Raw genomic sequence first — 22,488 nt, 5'->3', positions numbered from 1 at the left:
CTACAATGTATCATCCGAAAAAAATCAACCGTTACTTCTTATACACTACAATCTCATCCACTGACTATATCAATATATTCACGCACAAAAGTTGTACATCAATTGTTTGAAGCTACGACGAACAAAACAAACAAAAAAAGCTATCTCGATCGCGTGTCAATAAACACACAAAAACTGTGTCCCATAAAACACGCTGACAAATGGTCAAATCCCCTGACAGTGGCCACCATTGTTGTCCTTGACTGCAAGTTGGCAAGGCGGAACAAAACGGTGGGAAGGGAAAGGCGACAGCATAGTAAATAGTTGTGTTAAAAATTCGCTTCGAGAGAAAATTAATATTTTCATCATTCAATATCGGCACCGAATAACGCGCCGAGTAACCGAGCTCTTCAGAGACAGCCGTCCCACTAACAGAGGATCGGACCGGAGCTGCCTGCACGGATAAGCTACCAGGTCCCGAGTACACGAGGTGGAACCCATCCCCGTGGGAATCATAATTCATATTGTTTTCGATGCATTTTTGCGGAGGGAAAAGTTGCACAACAATTGTCGGTTTGATTTATGAGTGGGCTTACGGACGGTCGACGGTCGAGTCCAGGACGTGGTCCAGCTATTGGTTAGCTTTCGGCTCCCAATAAAATAGTGAGGGCTTTAAGTATTTTGCCTCTGCCCTCGTTCGGGACAATGGCTGTTTGAAATGCAATGTTTGAACGATTATTGGCAGATTGGTGCGCAATAATAGCGTTTAATCCATTCGTTGTTTCAATGAGGATTACGCCGCGGGGACAGAATATTATTTTTTATCGGATTCATTAATTGATTGCATCGATTGAGAAAAGTGTTTCGTTAAAAGTAAATTTTGGAGAAGAAAATTAAGTTGATTTTCTTCAAAATACTCCACAACTTCAACAACCAGTACACATTATGAAACAAATCTAACGCTGATTGGATAACCAAACATATGGATCGGGAATTAAACGTGTTATTACGGTTGAAATGGAAATCCACTTTCGCCCAGCGGCTATATAATTACTCAAAACATAAATCCATTTTTAACAAATTCTCAGTACATTATTCCCAACCATATTATTATGGAAAATTTACATTTATCCACTTGCCGCGGAGCAGCATTGCGATAGAACCAGCTCCGTGGCAAGAAGGGGTAGCGTTGGCGCATATTTTCCCTCCATTCCGACAGTTTCACATATCGTAGAGCCTTCTGTTTTTACCACCCATAAGCAGAGCACATAAACATCATGTTTTTCCCGAACATTCTTGGGTGGGAACGTCCGGACGGATGGCGTTGGTGTGTGAATTTTCGTCTGTTTTCGAACGTTGGTGGTGGCTTCTCGTACCACAGTCCACAATCGAGCCGTTGATGCATTCAGTCCCGCCGATTTCCCTCGTAGCTCGTTTGCTTTTACGTTACGGCAAGCTACATGTTCCATTTCTGTGTTTTGATAAATTTACGATAATTTTAACTATAGTAACCTTTAGATTACTAGCTTTGTATTAAAAACACATTTGAGTATACTAGGTACAATCTTAGGATGAATCCAGTGTTGCCACATTCTAATCTGTACCAGAGGGGTTAAAAATCTTTCTCATCTGTACTTGTTCATCCAAAAATCTGTACAATCGAACATATTCGTTGTAGAAATTTAAAATGAAAAAAATACTCATTTATTTACTACAAATACTACATTTATATTTGCAAGTCATTCGTGTGTTTTATAATGCCTCTACATAGTTTTTTTTTTTAATCTAGATTCCATACTATCATGAATTAAAATTAAAAAAAAAAACCCAAGCGATACTGCGGCGAGAAAGTCGGCATGTACCTTTATGTTGCTTTGTTCGAATGTAAGAAATTTCACACGCGAACAAAATCTGTATCAATCTGTACTTTTTGACGAAAATCTGTACTCTGTACCGTACGGAATCTGTACCAAAAATAACGAAAAAATCTGTACCTTTCCAGATTAATCTTGACGTGTGGGAACACTGGATGAATCTATTTGGTCATACATACTCAGTTTGCAAAGACATTGTATCAATCGACGTTGATCCAAATCTAGAACATCTTACAAATTAGATCGTCAAAAAAGTAATCGGGGTTTCTTGTTCAATTTGTAAATGACTGGTTTTTGACGTCGGACTACTTCTTTCATTTCTGTACTGGTATGTAAGTTTAAATTTTCGAAACCAAAAGCGAGTGCAAGGTTTTGAACCTCTTTGCCGACTGAACGGAGTGGTATGATAATCACTTCATTCAAAAGATAAAATGTCCAAGAGTTATATGCTTACTAATTATTGACCCTGATTATTGACGTACCTGAGGAATCTCCCCAGGAGGTTGCGGCGTTCGTAAATTGTTGCAGAGAAATCGAAAAAGACTTCAACGTCGGCTGTGATGTCAACGCTCATCACACTTTGTGGGGTAGTACTGACATAAACAGTCGAGATGAATGTCGTTTAGAATTTCTGTCTTCAAACAACATTGACATTGCCAATATAGGCAATGGACCAACGTTTATAAACGCTATCGGACAAGAAGTCCTGGACCTAACACTGTGCGGTCCGGTAATTTCTGTGAAAATACACAACTGGCACGTTTCGGAAGAGGCGTCTTTGTCTGGTTACAGACACACTATTTTCGAATGGGATGGTGGCTTGACAGTACAGAAAGAATATCGTTATCAAAAAAAAAAAAAAATCACTGGGAACGACATTCACTTGAACTCCAGCCAAAAATTATTAATACAAGAATAAGGTCGATTCAACAGCTCGAATCAACTTCGAAAGAATTGAATGATACGATAGTTTCTGTCTATAACGGTAATTGTCCGCTAAAGAGAGTTTCTTTGACAACAAACGTTCAGTGGTGGAACAAAAGGCTCGAGCGGATTCGCAAAACAGCGCGAAAGCTGTTCAACAGAGCTAAAATTAATTCGAATTGGTATCAATATAGGAGCGATATAGTTCCTCTCCAGGTTTCATCGGAAGTCTTTCGCTTTCTCTTGCTGACGGTTGTAACCCGCAACGCCCGAGAGGCGAGCGGGTTCGTCGCGACCGGGGATTTTGCGCAGATAAGCGGTCGGCTTAAACGCCGCGGCGACAAACGCGAGGGAGACCGACCGCCGTGTTCTTTCCTTGACCGGCAATGAGACACCCACTGAGGGCGGGTTTGTCCTTTTTCCCTCACAAACCCGGTTAGATACGCAACTTTTACCTGCGCTCTCGGTAGGACCCGCGACACCGTTTGTCCACGGGACGCAATGCAGACACAAGGGAGCCTGGCTCGATTCCAATGACTACCGCTTATGCTGGAATCTCCTCACGGGACCTACTCAAAATCTTCTTCCCCTCAACTTCGGAGCTCGCTTCGGAGCATAGGAGTGAGAGTGGAAATGGGAAAAAAGGAGTCTCCACTCAGACTCGTGACCAACTCAACAACAAAAATATTTGAACGGATTTGTCGTCGGTGCTTAGGCCACCGCGTGCCGGTAAATAAATACACAAACGTTTCTTATATAACTGAACATCTAAAGTCACGAAATCATATTTATTCATACACAACGCCTACATCAATAATTCAACATCAATTCAATTCATTCACTACACTACTCAATCAAGGAAAACATTAAATGAACATAGGAAAATATATTTACATAACCGACAATGAAATTCATCCCGACTAAACACTAAATTCTACATCCCAAGTCTCGAATTCATAACCTGGAGGTTGTGAAGACGGCGCGTTTGTCAATTACTCTATTCGCTCATGTGTGTACGGCATTGCTCAAATCACGCTAAACTATCAGATGGAGTGAGCTCTCCACTGCATGCAATTGTGTGTGTGGCTTTTATTGTAGTGTGGCTTTCTGGGTTAGTAGCTATAAATAGCATTTCTTTCAAACTCATTTATCCTACATGCGCATGTTAAAATATGGATAAGGAAAGGGTACTCACTACCATGGTTTTACGTGATCGATGCGGCGGCGGCTTCTGCTCCAATATGAGTGGGCGTATGATGTTGTTTCCGGTGAGCCTTGCCGCGGCTGCTAAGGTTTTGGTGCGCAGCGCGTTTCACTCAGGGTGCGAGAACGATGAGCCTTGATTTGGATGATCGGCCTGTTTCAACTTGCTCCGTGGGGTCAGAAGCGGCACTTCCTAAGACGTTCACATTGAGCCGATGCGTGGGAGTTTCAATTTAGTTTTACTCAAAAAAAAAAAGGCTCGAACACACATTTGAGTATAACTAACACGTGATACCAAAGCACCAACTACCTTCTTCAACTTTTCTCGCGGTTTAAAAAAAACCATCACCACTCCTGCCTCGGTTCAGATCAGCGCACTTATCAATAGGGCCGGAGCTGCGTAATTATTAACGAAGTTAATAATCACGCAAGTCATGTCAAATTCCCTTGCCCCTACATTGGTCTCCCGAGCGCAGTTCAAATCTAGTCGCTTGCCGGGTTTTTGAGGTTCCAAGAACAAGAAAACCCCCGCCGAAAGACTCTGCTGTTTGGAGGAAATATCCAAACGAAAAAAAGTGAAATAAAGGACCCATTATGGCAAGTTGCTCAAATCTACAAAGCGGAGAGGCTCTCGCTCTGCCATTCATCCAAACAAATACAGAAGGGAGGAACTCAGATCCACACATACGAGATTGTGTTGGATCTGACTTCAGATTTAAGAAACGAGGGGCTTCCATATGACGAAATCAGTACCGTGCTACACGGTGGGCTGTGTCACATTTCCAAGTTCCTTGATCTTTTTGCATATTTTTCGAGCTAAGTAACTGCCTCAGAAAATTCATATTTATGTGTAAATTATCTATTAGAGAGACCTTCTTGATGGTTTAATGACGCTTAGCGGGAAGAGTGTTAGTGTAAAATGAACATCTAAAACTCCAACATGTAGGGAAATTATGAGAGATTTCGCTCGTTTATAACTGGACCATTCATCGATAGAACGCTAAGATGTTTGCATCAATTGATTGGAAATATTTCTACGCAATGAAGAAAGGTAAGTTTTTTTCAATTAAACAATTTGAATATATCAATACCATTACGAAAATGATCGACCATTATTAGGTGCTCCCATGGCCTAGTGGTTAGCGTCACACCTAACATGCCGAGGGTTCAGGTTCGATTCCCGTTCTGGTCGGGAGAACTTTTCGTTAAAGAAATTCCCTCCGACTTGCACTGTGGTCACGTGTATTCTAGAGCTTGCCACTCAGAATGCATTCAAGGCGCGTTATTTGGCATGAAAACTAAGCACTAAGCACTCAACTAAGCACTAATGAAAATGACGCAAGTAATACTACGTTGAGACGGCGAAGTTCCTCTAGGACGTTAGTGCCATTTAAGAAAAAGAAGAACCATTATGCATCATTAGTTCATCGTAACTAATCATTGTGCGTCACCAGCGTCAGTGTAGTTGATAGTTGAATCTTCTGCCAGAAGCTAATTTTGTTCTTTGGGCGTTACAACCTATTTGACGATTATAAGTACATCTAACAAACGGCCATTTCAACAAATTTATGAACAATGAAAGGAATTACATAAAAAACAATTGTTCCGATCAATCACAGTCCTATGTCAAACATACGTGCACCACTCTGATTTTTGAATATATTATGTGAAATAAAAAGGTATAGCGCTCCATCTTTGACCGAGAAAACTATGAAAACCTAACTCAATCAATAATAACAAAACCAAAAATCCAAATTTTTCGCAAATGTAATATTTTTTTCGAATAAGACTAGCTAATTGGCTTTAGTGTGATATATTGTTCGTCTGGATCGGTCCAGTATTTCAAAAGTTATAAATTTTAGTGGCGGAAAAAGAGGGAAAATTTGTTTTTTCCGAACCATCGGTCGATTTTGAAAAATCATAACTCAAAAACGAAAAGGAATGCCTTTCTAATTTTTGAATGTTTGTAGCGCCCGAGCGGTCTGGGGCACTTTTCTTTTATGTTCTATCGAGAGAAACAACTGTTCTTCTCGATGTTCAACTATCAACTGATTTATTTTTTCTCTATAATCCTCGATCCCTCTGTGAGGATGTACAGAACTCTAAAAACGTTGGAACTAACTTACTGGCTACCTGCTATGTGTAGGGAATTTTCAACTTGCACAGTATGGAAAATTCCATCGTTCCTGTTGGAAAATCCTTGGTTGGATTCTCCCCTATCTTCAGTAGGAATCTTTCTTATTGTAAATACTTATTCATATTGAAATTATCTGAGATGTTCTATTCGTGGAGAGGGTCACTGCATCTCCCCCTACTCAATGAGTTTTAGGGGAAACTAGAAGAGTTTCCTCTAAAATTGGTCTGTGAGGTTATTTTTATATATAACTGATTGTATATTATTTCAATTTTTGTGTGTTCTTCATTTGCTATGATATCTGTATTTATTTATCTCAACTCCCTCAATTCTGAAATTCCGCAATTCCAAATGAAAAATAAAATTATCATATCTCCATAAAATTTTCCAAAACGCCTTATCGATAAACACTTGTGCTTTTACAGCTACAATAAAAATAGTTTTCTTTTCTTTTCAAATTTCTTCGTATAATACGTTTATTAATACTCCCCTATTTACTCTTTTAATTCATTCATCATATATTTGAAGGGTGTGTATACCTGTTCCATTAATTTTCTTCGCATTTATAGCGCTATTTCGTTTCATTCATATGTTTGATAATATAATTTTAACCCACATTTTAGTTACTCATGAACTTTTAAGTAAGTATTGGGACATACATGCCGTTACAGGAAAGAATTCCTGGTTTTCCAGCCCTTCGGTACATTCAAAAGCTATGATTGCGATTGATGGACACATTTTTGTTAAATTGGCTGTAGACATATATGGCTCAATCTTTTACTTTTTTTTAAATTCCACTTCGAAGTGTGTTTATTAAATTTGAAATCACACTTGTTTAAATCTCGATAAGTCCATTTCCCCAGATTGCCCTGTTCATACTTTTAAAGTATGGGAGACAGGAAAGTTTTTTCCAAACAAAATAAGCAGTTTTTACAGAATTGAAGAAATACTTTCAACTAATAATTTCCCTTCTTTGATTCATGTTTCTCAAGACTTGTTATCTTGTTATCCTGTAGCTTGTCTTTAGGTAGTATCATGTTTCCTATATTTAATAATTCCATTCATTGATTAGCCCTCGCCAGATTAATTTTATTGAACGATTAGCAAATCCTTAATATCATTCAGTTTCAGTTGTTATTCACATAGAAATATGTATATATATTTTTTTCGTTTGTTAATCACAATTCACGCTAATTTGTCTTGCTTTTCTACATTCATTGTTAATCGAAAACCATCTTAAAAATTAGAAAATTAACTTCTAAACTTATCCATGTCCATGTTTCCACAACACTCGGCCTATTAACAGAATCGACTACTATTTCTCCTATAATAAAGTAGCTTCTTACTGCCTCCTTTGACCAACGGATGGTTTTCCATATTCACCCGTCTATCCACAGCTTCCAGATCTAGTGCAGCTCGACTTGTGTGAAGTTGGCGGCCAAAAACCAGCGGCTCGATATTCTACTGCTCGAAGTTCACCCCGGTGCTGGTGTGGCTTATGTGTTCACTTCGATTACCAAGTCAAAAAGGTTTTGGTCGCACTAAATTTCCGGCAGTCTTACGACCTATCTAATAACTTCCTTTCCTCGAAACTCCGCTCAGCGTTGAATGGAGGACACTTTAGCCACCATTAGATTAACTTACTTGCGCAGTGGCATTTAATTTAGGAATTATCTTTTCTTGTTTTGGTAAGCACTTTTTCGGTTCAACGTCACATTCTTTTTACTCTTTCGATCTCTTCATTTGCTTTAGCTTCGATCTCACATGCACCAACATGGGTCACAAAAAATAATTCTTGATAGCACAAAATTTCGTCCCTTCTGACAGCAGCGGGACGCCAAAATACACAACAGCAGCAGTCAAAATTGAAACACTTCTATGGGTGGGCTGCTGTCCCCACTTGGACAGCATCCCACCGCTGTCACCAAATGTAGCGCCCGAGCGGTCTGGGGCACTTTTCTTTTATGTTCTATCGAGAGAAACAACTGTTCTTCTCGATGTTCAACTATCAACTGATTTATTTTTTCTCTATAATCCTCGATCCCTCTGTGAGGATGTACAGAACTCTAAAAACGTTGGAACTAACTTACTGGCTACCTGCTATGTGTAGGGAATTTTCAACTTGCACAGTATGGAAAATTCCACCGTTCCTGTTGGAAAATCCTTGGTTGGATTCTCCCCTATCTTCAGTAGGAATCTTTCTTATTGTAAATACTTATTCATATTGAAATTATCTGAGATGTTCTATTCGTGGGAGAGGGTCACTGCATGTTGAACAATCTCAACTTTCAAGAAAAAATATAAAACAATGTAGCGCTCTCTAGTCCAAAGCCATGTAAAATATAAAAAAAACAAATACAATCAATAATTCCGAAAACAAAAGTTTTTTTTGTAAGTGTAATATTTTGCTGTGAAAGACTAGCTTATTGGCTTTAATTTGATATGTTAATCATCTGAGTCGGTTCAGTATTTCAAATGTTATGAGTTTAAAAAAAAAGTCATTTTGGGAAAAAGTGGGAAAATTTTGAAACTAGTACTTTTCACGAAAAACATAGAACCTCTAACCTCTGAAAAACCTCTGAATAGTTGGAATTTTATTCTTTATCGCAAAACATTAGACCCGAATTTATTTTATCATTAGGGTTCCCATTTCTATTTTAGGGTGGTCCGAAAAATCTAGTTTTTTTCACTTTTTCTCAAAAATGACGTTTTCCCAAAAAATCATAACTTTTGAATCATAAAACCGATTTAGATGACCGACAAATCGAATTGAAGCCAAAAAGCTAGCCTTTCATGAAACATTGAACTTGCCATTTTTTCTTAATTTTATTCTCGTAATTCTTGATTGTAGTCGTTTTTTTACTGTTTTCATGGGTTTGGAAGAAGGCACTATACTTTTTTATATTTTTTCTTGATAGCTGAGGATTTTTCACGTAACATATCATAAATGCTATTTTTTCTTTTTTTAAGACATGATTTTCCAAAGTTAACCGATGGTTCGAAAAATACAATTTCCCCCCCTTTTTTCGACTACAAAAAATCATAACTTTTGAACTACTGGACCGATTCAGATGATCGATATATAAAATTGAAGCTTGTTTTGTCTCAACACAACACAAAGTCGCTGACGATCGCACACTCAGATCGCAGCTTGCTCTGACTCGTCGAAGGACCACGGCGCACATTCGCCGTAAAGCAACACGAAATAATTCACCCTCAGCGGCACACAGCAGTACCAGCAGAGAAATTTCAGCGGCTAAAACACACCATTAACTGTTGCACAACACGATGCTGACAAAAGGACGACAGGATCGAACACGTTCGTTGCTTGTTTGTCGCCCGGTGACTCACAAGACAACGGAGGATGGAAATTACGTTGATCGCCCTGTTGACCAGATTGGATTTCACTGCTGCTGCTTCACTGGGACACTTCTTCAAAATAAGGCAATTTCAATTTAAGATCCTACTCCTTTAATTGTCACAAACAGAATGAGGAAAAACTTAAATCTACACATCCTTACGCACTAACAGAATAAGAAAAAGAAAAACTTAAAACTACACTTCTCGCTATGTATGTGTGTACGACTGCATCGACGAGTGCAGCCGATTACATCTTCGTTTCTTCCGATTGCATCATCGTTCTCCCCCTGTTCGTCTGCAGCTGGCTCTGGTCGCGTTCGTCGCGAACAAAGCTAATGAGTTGTTTTTTTCTGAAAAAAATGAATTTTTGTTTTTGTAATTACTGATTGAGTTAGGTTTTCATAGTTTTCTCTGTTAAAGATAGAGAGTGCTCTCTTTTTTTATATTTTTTCCTAGAGAGCTGTTTAGTGGTACAAAAATTATGAATTTTTGAAAAATGTAATTTTCGGGAAAAAGTGGAAAAATAGATTTTTCATACCACCTTAAAATGGAAATGTTCCCCCTAACGAAAAAATAAAAAAAATACGGGTCTAATATTTTGACATAAAGAACAAAACTGTCACTTTTCATGGAAATCTGAGAAACACTATTTCGGTTTGGCATGGAATGACTTTATATTAAGGTGGCAATGGATGTATGGAAAAAATTTTATCATCGCATTTCAAAAACCGACCATGTACATCTTCTTTACTGGCCCAAAAAAAAAATACCTGTGCAAAATTTCAGCTAAACCGGACATGATTTAAGGGTGCCTCAAAGCGCTCAAAGTTTTGATTTTTTCATCCTCGAAAATCTTCCAAGGGGGGGATAACGGAAATTTGGAAAATCGATTTTGTTTTCGATGCCAAATGACTTACAAATGTATGAAAAAATGTCGAGATCTGGTGTCATCTCGAAAAAAAAATTTGCCCGAAAATCGACCTTTTGGGACTTGGCCTGAGAGGCAATGAAGGTATGGAATTATAAAATTATCGAATTTGAAGAACCGACCATGTACATTTTGTTTATTAGTCCAAAAAAATGACCTGTGCATAATTTCAGCTCAATATGACATGATTTAGGGGTGCCTCAAAGCACTCAAAGTTTTGATTTTTTGGCCACTCAGGCTAAGTCCCAAAAAGTTGAATTTCGGCCAAAAAATTTCGATTTTCTGAATTTCCTTTACTCCCCCCTTGGAAGATATTTGGAGGATCAGAAAATCAAAACTTTGAGCGCTTTGAGGCACCCCTAAATCATGTCCGATTGGGATGGAACTTTGCACAGGTCATATTTTTGGGCCAATAAACAAAATGTACATGATCGGTTTTTGAAATTTGACATGACCATTTTCGCTGCCACCCTACTGTACATAGATGTTGAAAAATCTTAAATCGTCAGTACATTAAAAGATACCCGAAATTATATGTAGTATAATTACCAATACATCACAAGCTGCTGAATTTTGCACTTGTCTGAATCGAACCAGCAATTAACAAGATAAAACGAAATACAAACTTATTTTCAATCCCCCCTCTCTCTACATCAATAACAAATAATACCTCTTCCCCAATAGCGCGGACGCCGGGCGTGTAACTCCGTTCATTGTCCACAAGTGGAGAATTTGACATGTCATGACGTTCCAGTTTCAGTTCAATTTACTCCGAAACAGTGGCCGAACCCATGATGATGCACCATTCCGTACCGTAATATAATCCGATTTACTCTTCTCTGAATGGGCTTCCCACAATCCCCGAACCGGGTCCCAATTTTGTATCTCACATGCAGCCACCGTCGTGTGTGGATGCAGCTGTGTGCATCGCCACTGCAATCAGCAACAGCAGCGGCAGCATCACTAGCGGACGACCGACGGCTGGAAATCGAAACCGAACCGACGATCGTCTCTGACCTGAGCCAAATCAGATTAAGTGTCGATTAGAATATGAGATCTATGTACTTTGCGGGGGCAACGCTCATCCTCCCACTCCGTCATCACCGCCGTTTCACTGCAGCTGCAGAGCTACAATTCGGTCCTAAGTCATATTAGCACATAGGCAAACATTTGAACGACGATGCGTTTGCCAAATTACGAGACCTCTGCCGAGAGAGAGAGAGAGAGAGAGAGAGAGAAAGAGCCTTGCATTTAGGTAGATTACGCCATCGCAATTGGAACTTGTCGAACGCTGGGAAATTCGTGGCAGCCTACCCGTACTGTGTACTCCAAGTTCCAAGAGGCATCCAGAATCCGGCCAAGGACGGCTTGGTGACGGTGATGTTTATTATTGCATCAATTGGCATCTCGGTTTCCTCGGTGTTCACCACCGAAAGTGACTTCACCCCCGAGAGGTCGATAACTGTGAACGGTTATTATTGCCTTTAGAGTGGTGCTCTGTGCTCTGTGAGTTGCTGTTGTTGTTGTTTCTCGGTTGATCACTGAGGCGGCGATTTCTAGCCACTTCTCTTTAAGTAATCGATTATTGACGAGAATAGATAATGAATAGGTGTGGGTGGGTGACTGCTCACTGCCTTGGGGGATGCTGCCAAATGTACGCAGACGGTTTGCTGTATCGAGCGAAGAAGATTAGATCGGTAATTAACAACTATTGGTTATTGGCGTAATCAAGAAGAGCACTGTTATGTTGTATACAGATTTATGATTTGAGGCAGTTAGGATAATTGAGTCAAACATAGAACCGAGCCCAGATTTTTTTTGGTTGTTGTTAGAGGTCCATTAGGCCCATCGGTGAGACCATTCAGTTTCATTATTACCCCACCAGAACTCCCACTGGGTTTTATACACAAACCTGGTATTTTCTGCCGTCGTGTAAAATTAAAAACTATCCCGTGCTGAGCAAGTTTTCAGAGCCCTAATCAGTTGCTTTGTTTCCACTGGAGCGATCCGGGCCGAGAGAACCTATGCACATAAAACATCATAAACCATTAATAACAAAAGCCCCATGTACCGATCCAGGCGAATAAGGACTAGAGCCCTTCCGTGTTGGCCTCCCCCAGACAGCAACAAATAATTCCCGATTTCTATAGAGCGATATCCGTTGCCTACAGGAAAAAAAAAGATGAACAAAACCGGGAGTGTAAAAAACTTTAAAACAAAATCGTGAATCCACTGTTTCGACAAAGTGGAGTATCTCCCGTTGTTGCGTTTTTTGCCGTACATTTTATTCACAAAATCCTTTCTCTGATTTTTCACAGGTACCAAACGCGGGAAAAAACTTCGGAGGAGATTGGATGAAGAGCAACCTGCCTGTGGAAGCTGGTCAACCGTTGTTGTCAGTGCGAGGGAGAATTAGTAGTTTATGCACAAGTGAGTCAATGAATGTCGGTGGCGGCGGCAGTGGCAAAGGGGATAGCGCCACAAAACTGGCTGAATACGGTGGGAGATCCCGTCAACCAACCGTGCTGACCGCCGTGGCATGTTTTGGGCCGTAATGCTATCCTTCTGGCAGCAGGTGGCATCCCGTCGATCAGCAGCAGCAGCAGCAGCAGTAGTAGACAGCACTGGAATCAGTGTAGCAAAGGCGGGGGTGATATCAAGAGTGACGAAAACGACGACGACGACGACGATAGTCAATTTAATCAAATTAACTCGGCTCACCGTGGCGATACGTGGTTTATGAAGGTTGATCTGATTTATTTACAGTGCGGTAGATAAACTGCATGTACAAATATACTCGCTAAGTTTGTGGAGGGAGTTATCGAAAGAAAAATAAAAGTGCAATAAGTGAGGCAATCAGATTACTGTTCCCTCTGTAATTGACCAGCGCAATGGGAGTGATGAACTACGCGACGGCGTTAGTGCTGCTGCAGATGCTGCAAATGACAGGTACGTGATTTTGTTACCTAATTTGATACCAATACTAATGTAAAAAATTACCTTATTAGGTGTCCTTAACTCGCCTTAACGATTTTATGCGAACCAATTTTTATTATCACCGAAAAAGTTTTCTAGAACCTCTACTCGAGTGTAACGTTCATCCACACTTAAAGTTCACTCGAAAATACTTTATTATTGTTAGGTATATTTATTTATTTCTTATACGAGTAATGATATGATATTTTTGTACGCTCACTTCCATCAAAAATCTGTATCCTGAATCAACGGGAAGCATGGTGGCACCGCATACCTACTATATTTTTTAGTGAAAGTATGTTTTATGACGCCAAATGACAAAATGGAATATGGACCTTTAACTCCGTTCCATTCATATGGTTCATTCTAGGCGCTCGTTATATTCTCGAAATCGCATTTTACAATGAAACCATTTAATGTCATTTTGTCACATATATACGGACACATAAACATACTGAATGGTAAATAAAACACTACGACAGTAATTATTTCATCGATAAATTCCACCAAGCACTCCAAAGATAAACTTAACGTCCCATCTGTTATCCAAATATTAGTTTATACCATCATATGAAGGCCTCAGAAAAAAATGTCGATACAAAATCTGGTGGTGTTAACCAGGAAATAAAAAAAAAAATACCGGCATCAGCTAGAACCAATAAATGAGTCGGTCAATTCCCAAATTATAATAAATAAAAAATATACTTGTTTGTAAATTTACCGAATATCATTCAACAGAATAAAAAAAAAAGAATGACAATCCATTTATTTATTTATTTTTCAAACCTTCTGGTTAAGTTATATTTCAATTATATTCCTGAGTATCAGAAATCACAAAAAATATAAAGGGCCTGGGCGGGTAATAAAAAAAAAAATTAAAAAAAAATACTAAATGTGCACGGTGTATCAAGAAAAATTATCAAAAAAAAATTTCATTACAAATTTGAGTACTAAAAAAATATTAAAATTTTGATTTTTTTTATTTAGAGATTTAGTACTACTCTAATTCATATTCAAATGTGTTCCAACGACTTTTCTAGATATGTATGATTTTCTTCAGTATTGCGCTGTACCAACAAAAAATATTTTTTTTATATAGGGTTGGGGAAAAAGAAATGTCGTATTTCTGATCGAAATTTGACGCTTTATTTAACAAAAATAAAATTATCCAATTTAAGTCAAATATGCGCCGTTTTGTTCGCAAACTTGTTGCCATTTAGAAGGCAACTTCATTATTCACCCCTTATGTTGAAGTGTTGCCATATATTGGCAATATACGACATTTCTTTTTCCCCAACCCAATATTTCCAAAGGGCTTGGCTGGGTAAGGGAATAAAAAGTCACCCAAACCAAATCACCAGCGGTATGGAAAATATTGTACAGGGCACTAAATATAACATTTTGGCAGTAGTACTGTATATTTGAGTCCTTATATGGTACACCATATGATCTATGGTGAAAAATGCACCTTTTCGTTTTTTTTCACACCATTCTCAATAGCTTTGAGACAAAAATATGAAAAAAAAAATACTGAAAGTATATCTTACTAAGGTGTATCGATCAATATTTTCAAACAAGTTTTTCAACAAAAAATTAAATACTAAAAAAATTGAATCAATTTTTATTTTAATTTTAAATTAAATCTTAATTTTTGTTGATTTTGAGATTCAGTACTACCCTAGTATTTCTTCCTACGTCTAATTTAGGTACACCCATATCTCGCTTTACGGCCTAGATTGGTTCCACAAAATTTGGCCGCAAAGCGAAAAGCCGTATAAAGAGCGGCCGTATAGCGAGGTATGGTTGTATATGTGATTTTTTTTCAGAATTTTTAGAGTGTTTTTCGCGGTACAAAATATGCAAAATATATTTTTTGTACCGCGCAACACTGTAAAAAATCTGAAAAAAATCACACATATCTAGAAAAGCCGTAGAAACACATTGAAATATGAATTAGAGCAGTACTGAATCTATGAATCCCAAAATTTTTTTTTCAAAATTTCAATATTTGTTTTAGTACTTAAATTTTTGATGAAATTTTTTTTTTTTGATAATTTTTCTTGATACACCGTAGTAAAATGCACATTCAGTATTTTTTTTTTTCAAATTTTTATCTCGAAGCTCTTGAGGATGGCGTGAAATAAACAAAAAGTACATTTTTCACCATAGACCCTATGTTAAACCACATAGGGGTTCAAAAAACCGCCAAAATTTCTTATTTAATATCCTATACAATATTTGCCATACAGCTGGTGATTTGGTTTGGGGGTACTTTTTACTCCCTTACCCGGCCAGGCCAATAAATTTGGTATAATCCTACAAACAGTCAAACATACATACATACAGGGCAAGCTGAATGAAACTATTTAGAAAGTAATTATGTCGGGGTATAACCGTGTAAAATTTAATTTTTTTTTAAACCACTTATATTGGTAGCCTTCCTTTTGAAGGGCTAACCGTACTAATAGTCCAACATATGACAACACCAAACACGGTTTCTTTCACAACATTACAGTCTACATCGGATATACATTAAACACTCTATTTACATTAACATAATACATAACATAACATTAAAAACAATAATTAATTGCAGCCGGTATTTAGGATTCCATCCGATCGGGAGAAACGGGTCCAACCACACACTTCAATGATGATGGCTTATTCTCTTCCTAAAGATGATTCGCTCTTCGTCGAGTGGAGTGACGTAGCCTCTTCTCACGATGTAGATAGTGATTGCCTCCGAAATAATTGCTCTTGTTTACATTCTCCTGATTATTTTCGAACTCATGCAAGAGAAGACAGCTTCCTTCCAAGTCAGGGCTGTAGCCTAGGGCTATTTCCAGACATCCTCACCCACCCAGAAATAGCGTGGATTTCTGAAAAGACATAAATATCCTCTTCGACCATATGGGAGCGGGAACGGATAGGTAGATGATAGTATGCTCGAAATTGGATAATTCTCAATAATTTTCTTCATTTAATTCTGGCAAAAAACAAATCTTTTCGATGGGTCTTCGAAGCGAACCTGTAGCTGTTTTCAACGTTACTACACGCACTATTCCATCGCTTCCCGGGTGAATCTCCTCGACTCTTCCCATCTTCCAGCGCAATGGAGGCAGATTATCTTACTTGATGATGACCAGTTTGCCAGTTTGAATGGGTATCGGTGGTTTCCAGCGTTTCGAACGTCCTTGCAGTTGACACAAATACTCTCCTTGCCATCTCTTCCAGAAATGTTGTAACCTTTGTTGAATAAGTTGCCAATGGTGCAGCCGATTGCTTGGAATCGCCAATAAATCCGGTTCTGGTAAATCTTGCAGTGAAGAACCAATTAGGAAATGCGCAGGAGTTAGCGGTTGCAAATCACACGGATCATTCGAAATAGGAGTTATTGGTCTGGAGTTAAGACAAGCTTCTACTTGTGCCAGCAAAGTCGTCATGTCTTCTATCGACACTGGATTTTCTCCAATCACTCTCAATAGGTGATGTTTCGCTGATCGTACAGCTGCCTCCCAAAGTCCTCCAAAGTGTGGGGCACTAGGGGGATTGAAGTGCCACTGAACGCCTTCATCTGTACACATTCTTGATATCTTGTCACTATGCTGTTTATCCCGAAGTAGCCGCATGAACTCTCGAAGCTTGTTCCTAGCTCCAACGAAATTTGTGCCGTTGTCCGAGTATATATCGGTGCACTTTCCTCTTCGCGCCATAAATCTTCGTAAGGCTTGTATGAATCGATCTGTAGATAAATCACTCACTAGTTCCAAATGTACCGCCTTAGTGCACATGCATACAAATAACGAAACGTAAGCCTTGACTGCTGTACGACGAGGTCCGGGTCTTATGTAAACTGGTCCAAAATAATCAATACCGGTTTTTGAAAATGGTCTGGATATGGTTACACGAGCGGCTGGTAAATCACCCATAAATTGCTGTATTAGTGATGGTTTCGAACGAAAACATTTGATACATTGATGCACAATTTGTTTGGCAGTACTCCGTCCACCTAGCGGCCAGAAACGAAGTCTAACAGTGTTCAATAAAAGTTGTGGCCCTGCGTGGAACAGACGTACATGATAATGTTTCAATAGCATTCGCGTGAAGCGATGACGGGCTGGTAACACCATTGGATGTTTAGTATCATCGCACCCGGCAGCATTCCGCAACCGTCCACCAACTCTCAAAACTTGATCCTTGGATACATATGGGTTGAACCACCGGAGCGGAGAATTTCGGGGTACCGAATCATTCTTCAATAATGTCTTCCATTCTTCAACGAAACATTGCTTTTGCACACAACGTACTAATATTCGTTCAGCGCGATGAAGCTCATCAGTTGTGATAAACCCAGTTCTTTTATCCGGAGATTTTATCAGATACTCCATTAGACGCAACCAAACAACTGTGCGCCGAAGTAAATTCGAGTACGATGAAAATTTTTCTAAATACCACTCGTTGAATTCAGCCGTGGGTGAAGTTGTTGTAGGAGCCGCGATTACCAAATGTCGTCGTTCATCTTCCGCTTCATCATGTTGGGTAAAACCTATAGAAGGCCATTTGATCGATGTTTCAGCTAACCAATGAGGTCCATACCACCAAATTTCATTTTGCTGGATGTCGTTTGGGAAGATTCCTCTCGATATCATATCTGCTGGATTCTGAATTCCGGAAACATGCCTCCATTCAAATCCTTCTGTGATATTCTGGATCTTGGCTACTCTATTGACAACATACGTGGTCCAAGTCGTGGGAACTGATTGGATCCACCGTAGCACACATGTTGAGTCAGTCCAAAAATATGTCGGTACATTCAAATGAGTAGCTCGCATGGCCTTCTCGAATAATTGGGCGGTTAGTAGAGCTCCACAAAGTTCCAACCGAGGTATAGATTGCGTTTTTAGTGGAGAAACCTTTGATTTCGACGTCAACAATCGCACAATTATCTTCCCTTCGGAATTCTCGCTACGCACATATATGCAGCCACCATAGGCCTTCTCTGAAGCATCTGAGAAACAGTGGAGCTGTACCGAAACTGCTCCTGGAATAATGACACAGCGATCTATCCTTATGTTGTTCATACTGTGAAGCTGCTCATAAAATTTGCGCCAGCTCTCACCCACCATTGAAGGTAGTGGCTGATCCCAATCAAAACTGTGATTATTATTGCAGCGCAATGTCCATATTTGCTGCATAAATACTTTTGCTGTTGTTATGACCGCTCCAATCAGACCTAGTGGATCGAACAGCGTAGCTATGATGGATAACACTTGTCGTTTGGTGATAGGTTTAGTTTTGTCCAGTGGGGAAATATTGAACGATACCATGAATTCATCCCTTTGGGGCGACCAATTCAACCCTAAGGTCTTCACCATCGAATCAGGGCTGATATTGATTCCAAAATAGTCACGAATTGCCAGACTTTCTCCAGAAATTCCGTGTAGAGCTTCAGGGCAATTTGAAGCCCATTTTCGAAGCCTGAATCCTCCCCTTTTCAACATCTCGTTCAACTGGATCTGAAGCTCCAACGCCTCCTCCTTTGTATTTGCACCCGTTATCACGTCGTCCATATATATATCTTCTTCCACTGCTTTGGCTGCTAGGGGGAGGGATTCTCTCTCATCCATTGCCAGTAGTTTGAGCGTTCGAGTTGCTAAAAACGGTGCTGGCTTTGTTCCGTAAGTGACTGTATTAAGTTCGAAGGTATCAACTTCCTGATTTGGTGAAGGGAGCCAAAGTATGGACTGATAGTGCCGGTCCTCGTATCGAACTAGAATCTGTCGAAACATCTTCTCGACATCAGCAACGAGCATAATTTGCTTGATTCTACAGCGAAGAACTATCGAACGTAAGTCATCCTGAATAACCGGTCCCACCAATAATCCATCGTTTAGAGCTACTCCCGAGGATGTTTTGCATGACGCATCAAATACTACTCGAATTTTTGTTGTGGTACTAGTCTCCTTGACTACTGGATGGTGTGGTAGATAGCATCGTTCGGTTAAGTCTTGATCGGCTTCAGTAATCTTTTGCATGTGACCTAGCTGCATATATTCCTCTATGAACAGCACGTACTGTTCCCTTAAATTTACGTCCCTTGCAAGTCTCCTTTCGGTTGACAGTAGACGCCTTAATGCGATGTCCCTTGATTTGCCCAATCTTCGCACAACGTCCTCCTTCATTGGTAGAGCTACAGTGTGACGTCCGCTGGATTCACGATTTACAAAATGCATGAAATGCGATTCACATTGAGTCTCCTCTGGCGAATAAAGGTTGACTGGGTTGACCTCCTCACAGGACCAAAATTTTGTTATCAAATCCTTCAATTTCTCGGAAGCGGATACGTTGCAACTCATTTTTGTCGATTGATCCGTCATTGATTGTCCTCCACACACAACCCATCCAAATACTGAGTCTTTCAGGAAAGGCATTTCTCCTCCGAGTGAAATCTTTCTTCCGGTTTCGAAGAATTCAAAGAACGACTCAATACCAAGAACCATATCTACTTCCTGAGAGACACAGAATGAAGGGTCCGCTAGCTCTATTCCTTCGGGAAATTTCCAACCATCGGTGTTCACGTTTCTAGTTGGCAAATTAGCTGTTACCTTCGGAAGTACGAGAAATTTCATGCTTCGTGCGTAGCTCGCCACACGTGAGCGTACCACTGCCCTTATTCTTTGTTGGACCCTTGACGATGCCTGTCCAATTCCAACGATAGCAATATCCACTTTCTCTCGATATACCTTCAGATGCTGACTCAACCGTTCGGTAATAAAATTGCTTTCTGACCCTGAATCTAGGAGAGCACGTGCAGGATAGCGATTACCAAAGTCATCCTCTACAATGACCACCGCAGTGGCGAGAAGAACTTGAGATGTATAACGCAAAGCTGCACCCGATACTTGGAGATTGCTCACTGTCTTACTGCATACCGGAGTTGGACTTTCCCTTGAATCCTTGGAAGTAGATGCGGTGGATGCAGGTATTACCCTTGGACTAGCATCCTCTTCCGGTTTAAAACATACCAATGAATGATGGCGCCCGCTACAATTCCGACAAGAAAAACTGGAGATGTATTCCTTAGCTTGGTGTCCCCGTCGGAAGCAGTTCCTGCATAAACCGTGTTTGAGTAATAAGGAATCCCTATCTGCAACTGACATCGCTTGGAATTCACCGCATTGGTATAATAAGTGATCCGCCGAACATGCGACACAGCGCCCTTTAGTTGCTTGAAAACTACCGAAACTAGCCTTTACTGTCGATAATCTCGGTTTTGGTAGGACAGACTGTTGATGGGTACCCTTGTATGGCAATGATGGCAAGGATTCCAGAACTCTTATTCGTCGATGGAGAAACTCGGTCAATTCTTTCAACGTATCTTGCTCTAACGATGATGAAAACTCCTCCCAAGCTCTTCGCGTAGTCAGATCAATGCGTGATGTTAAAATATTTATTAGGAGAAGATCCTTGTATTCCATCGGTTTCACAATCTGATCTAAGGTCGAGACAGTCCTCTCAAAACCCTCCAGAAGACTATGAAGATCAGATAGCGATTCTCTGGAGAGCGTGGGCAACATAAACAGTGATTGTACTTGACGTTTCTTCAGCTGCTTGCTATTGTTGTAGCGAGTCATCAACATCTCCCAAGCTACCAAGTAATTGTCTTTTGTTATGGGTAGTGGATCAATCAGAGTCTTCGGTTCACCTTGGAGACATCCCTTTAAATAGTGAAACTTCTCTACCTCTGGTAAGTCTCCTTTCCAATGTATAAGTGAGGTAAAAAGGTCCCGAAAACTTAACCATTCATCTATGTCTCCACTGAAAGATTGCAGCTTAATCTGGGGTAACCGAACATGGTCGACCGTAGAAAGTACAGATGAGTCACCCCTCAGGGATTGATCCTGCTGCGCCGGCTCCTTTCTTTTCTTGAGTTCGTCCATCAGAAAAGCTTTGGCCTGGTAATAACGATTATTGAACTCTAATCTATCCTTTTCGTAAACATCGTCTTCTTCTTCGAAATCATCATGGGATATTATTTCGGTGACTGTACTTCGAAAAGTTTGCCATAACTCATCAATATTCTCCAAGCGCACTTCTACTTGCGACGCAGTGGCATCCACTTGAAACTCCTGCACATAGCGCCAGATGTCGTTGAATGTTGACTGTATGTCTTTCAACTTCGCCATCAACATCTTTAGCGAAGGGGTCTTCTTGGTGGACGTCGCGGTGGGAGGCATCGTTGCAGTGAACCAGAATGACGAAAGAAAAGGTGTAGTTTTCCACAAATCCTCTTGCTTCGGTGAACATATACTGTTCTAACTAACCTGACCAGTTATCGAATTCGCCCTATGACTTCAGAATTACAGTTTCAATACGCACCGAGAAGCTACTAGTACCAAGTCTCAGTTCAATGGATCCTTAATCAATCGATGCAGGTGGTAATAGGCGAGGGGGGAGGATAATAACACTGGCTGTAGTATCCACAAGAAAGCCTTCGGCTGGGCATATACTGTGGCAACTCACCTAGAGAAACAACAGCGTCCACCACGTATAAAATGCAATAATCTCAGTTGACGTTCTTCGAATGCACAGTTTTCTCAGTAATGCATTTTTGGCCGGGAGTGCCAAAACCAGGGAAGGAACAATAAATGAATCGAAGAGAATTTTTATTTCATCAAATTGTGTATATTTCCGTATAATCTAGCTTCGGCAGACATATGCTCTATGCACTAACCTGGGAAAATATACACGGCGCCTCCTCTTCGTCACTTTTCCTTCTCCAATGCTCAATTATTAGCAACCAGATGTAACCATTTAAATGCTTGTATCTCCTTTCGGTCGTCTTAGCGGGAGAGCTCGATCACTTCAAATGCTCGAAATCAGTGTACAGCATAAATTCCTTATAAACTTCAATGGAGACGTCGTGGCAGTATTTACGATATCGGAACAATGGCAGCAAATTATCAACACAAAGAATGGTCTTATTGTCCAACCAACTATAGTTCCTTTTAGTAATTTTTTAACCGAGATTAAGCTCGCCGACATCGAGCGCGAATCCAAAGTAATAAGATCCGGTTCGAAGGACCAATAACCGTGTAAATTGGTAGCCT

The 22,488-nt window shown here is 39.9% G+C and overlaps 1 protein-coding gene across 1 annotated transcript in view; it reads left to right on the top strand.

The window, feature by feature from the left end:
• The window catches only part of LOC129761870 (carbonic anhydrase-related protein 10), a 204,920-nt gene that overhangs the window by 79,769 nt on the left and 102,663 nt on the right, over positions 1-22,488 (top strand). Inside the window, exon 2 of the mRNA XM_055759694.1 lies at positions 12,721-13,351. Coding sequence (XP_055615669.1) covers positions 13,294-13,351 — 58 coding nt within the window. The 5' untranslated portion in view covers positions 12,721-13,293. The remainder of the gene's footprint in view (positions 1-12,720; positions 13,352-22,488) is intronic.

This window comes from Toxorhynchites rutilus, chromosome 1 (assembly GCF_029784135.1).
Source record: "Toxorhynchites rutilus septentrionalis strain SRP chromosome 1, ASM2978413v1, whole genome shotgun sequence".
NCBI lineage: Eukaryota > Metazoa > Arthropoda > Insecta > Diptera > Culicidae > Toxorhynchites > Toxorhynchites rutilus.
The sequence above is the reverse complement of the archived record's forward strand: the minus strand, read 5'-3'. Positions and strand labels throughout refer to the sequence as shown.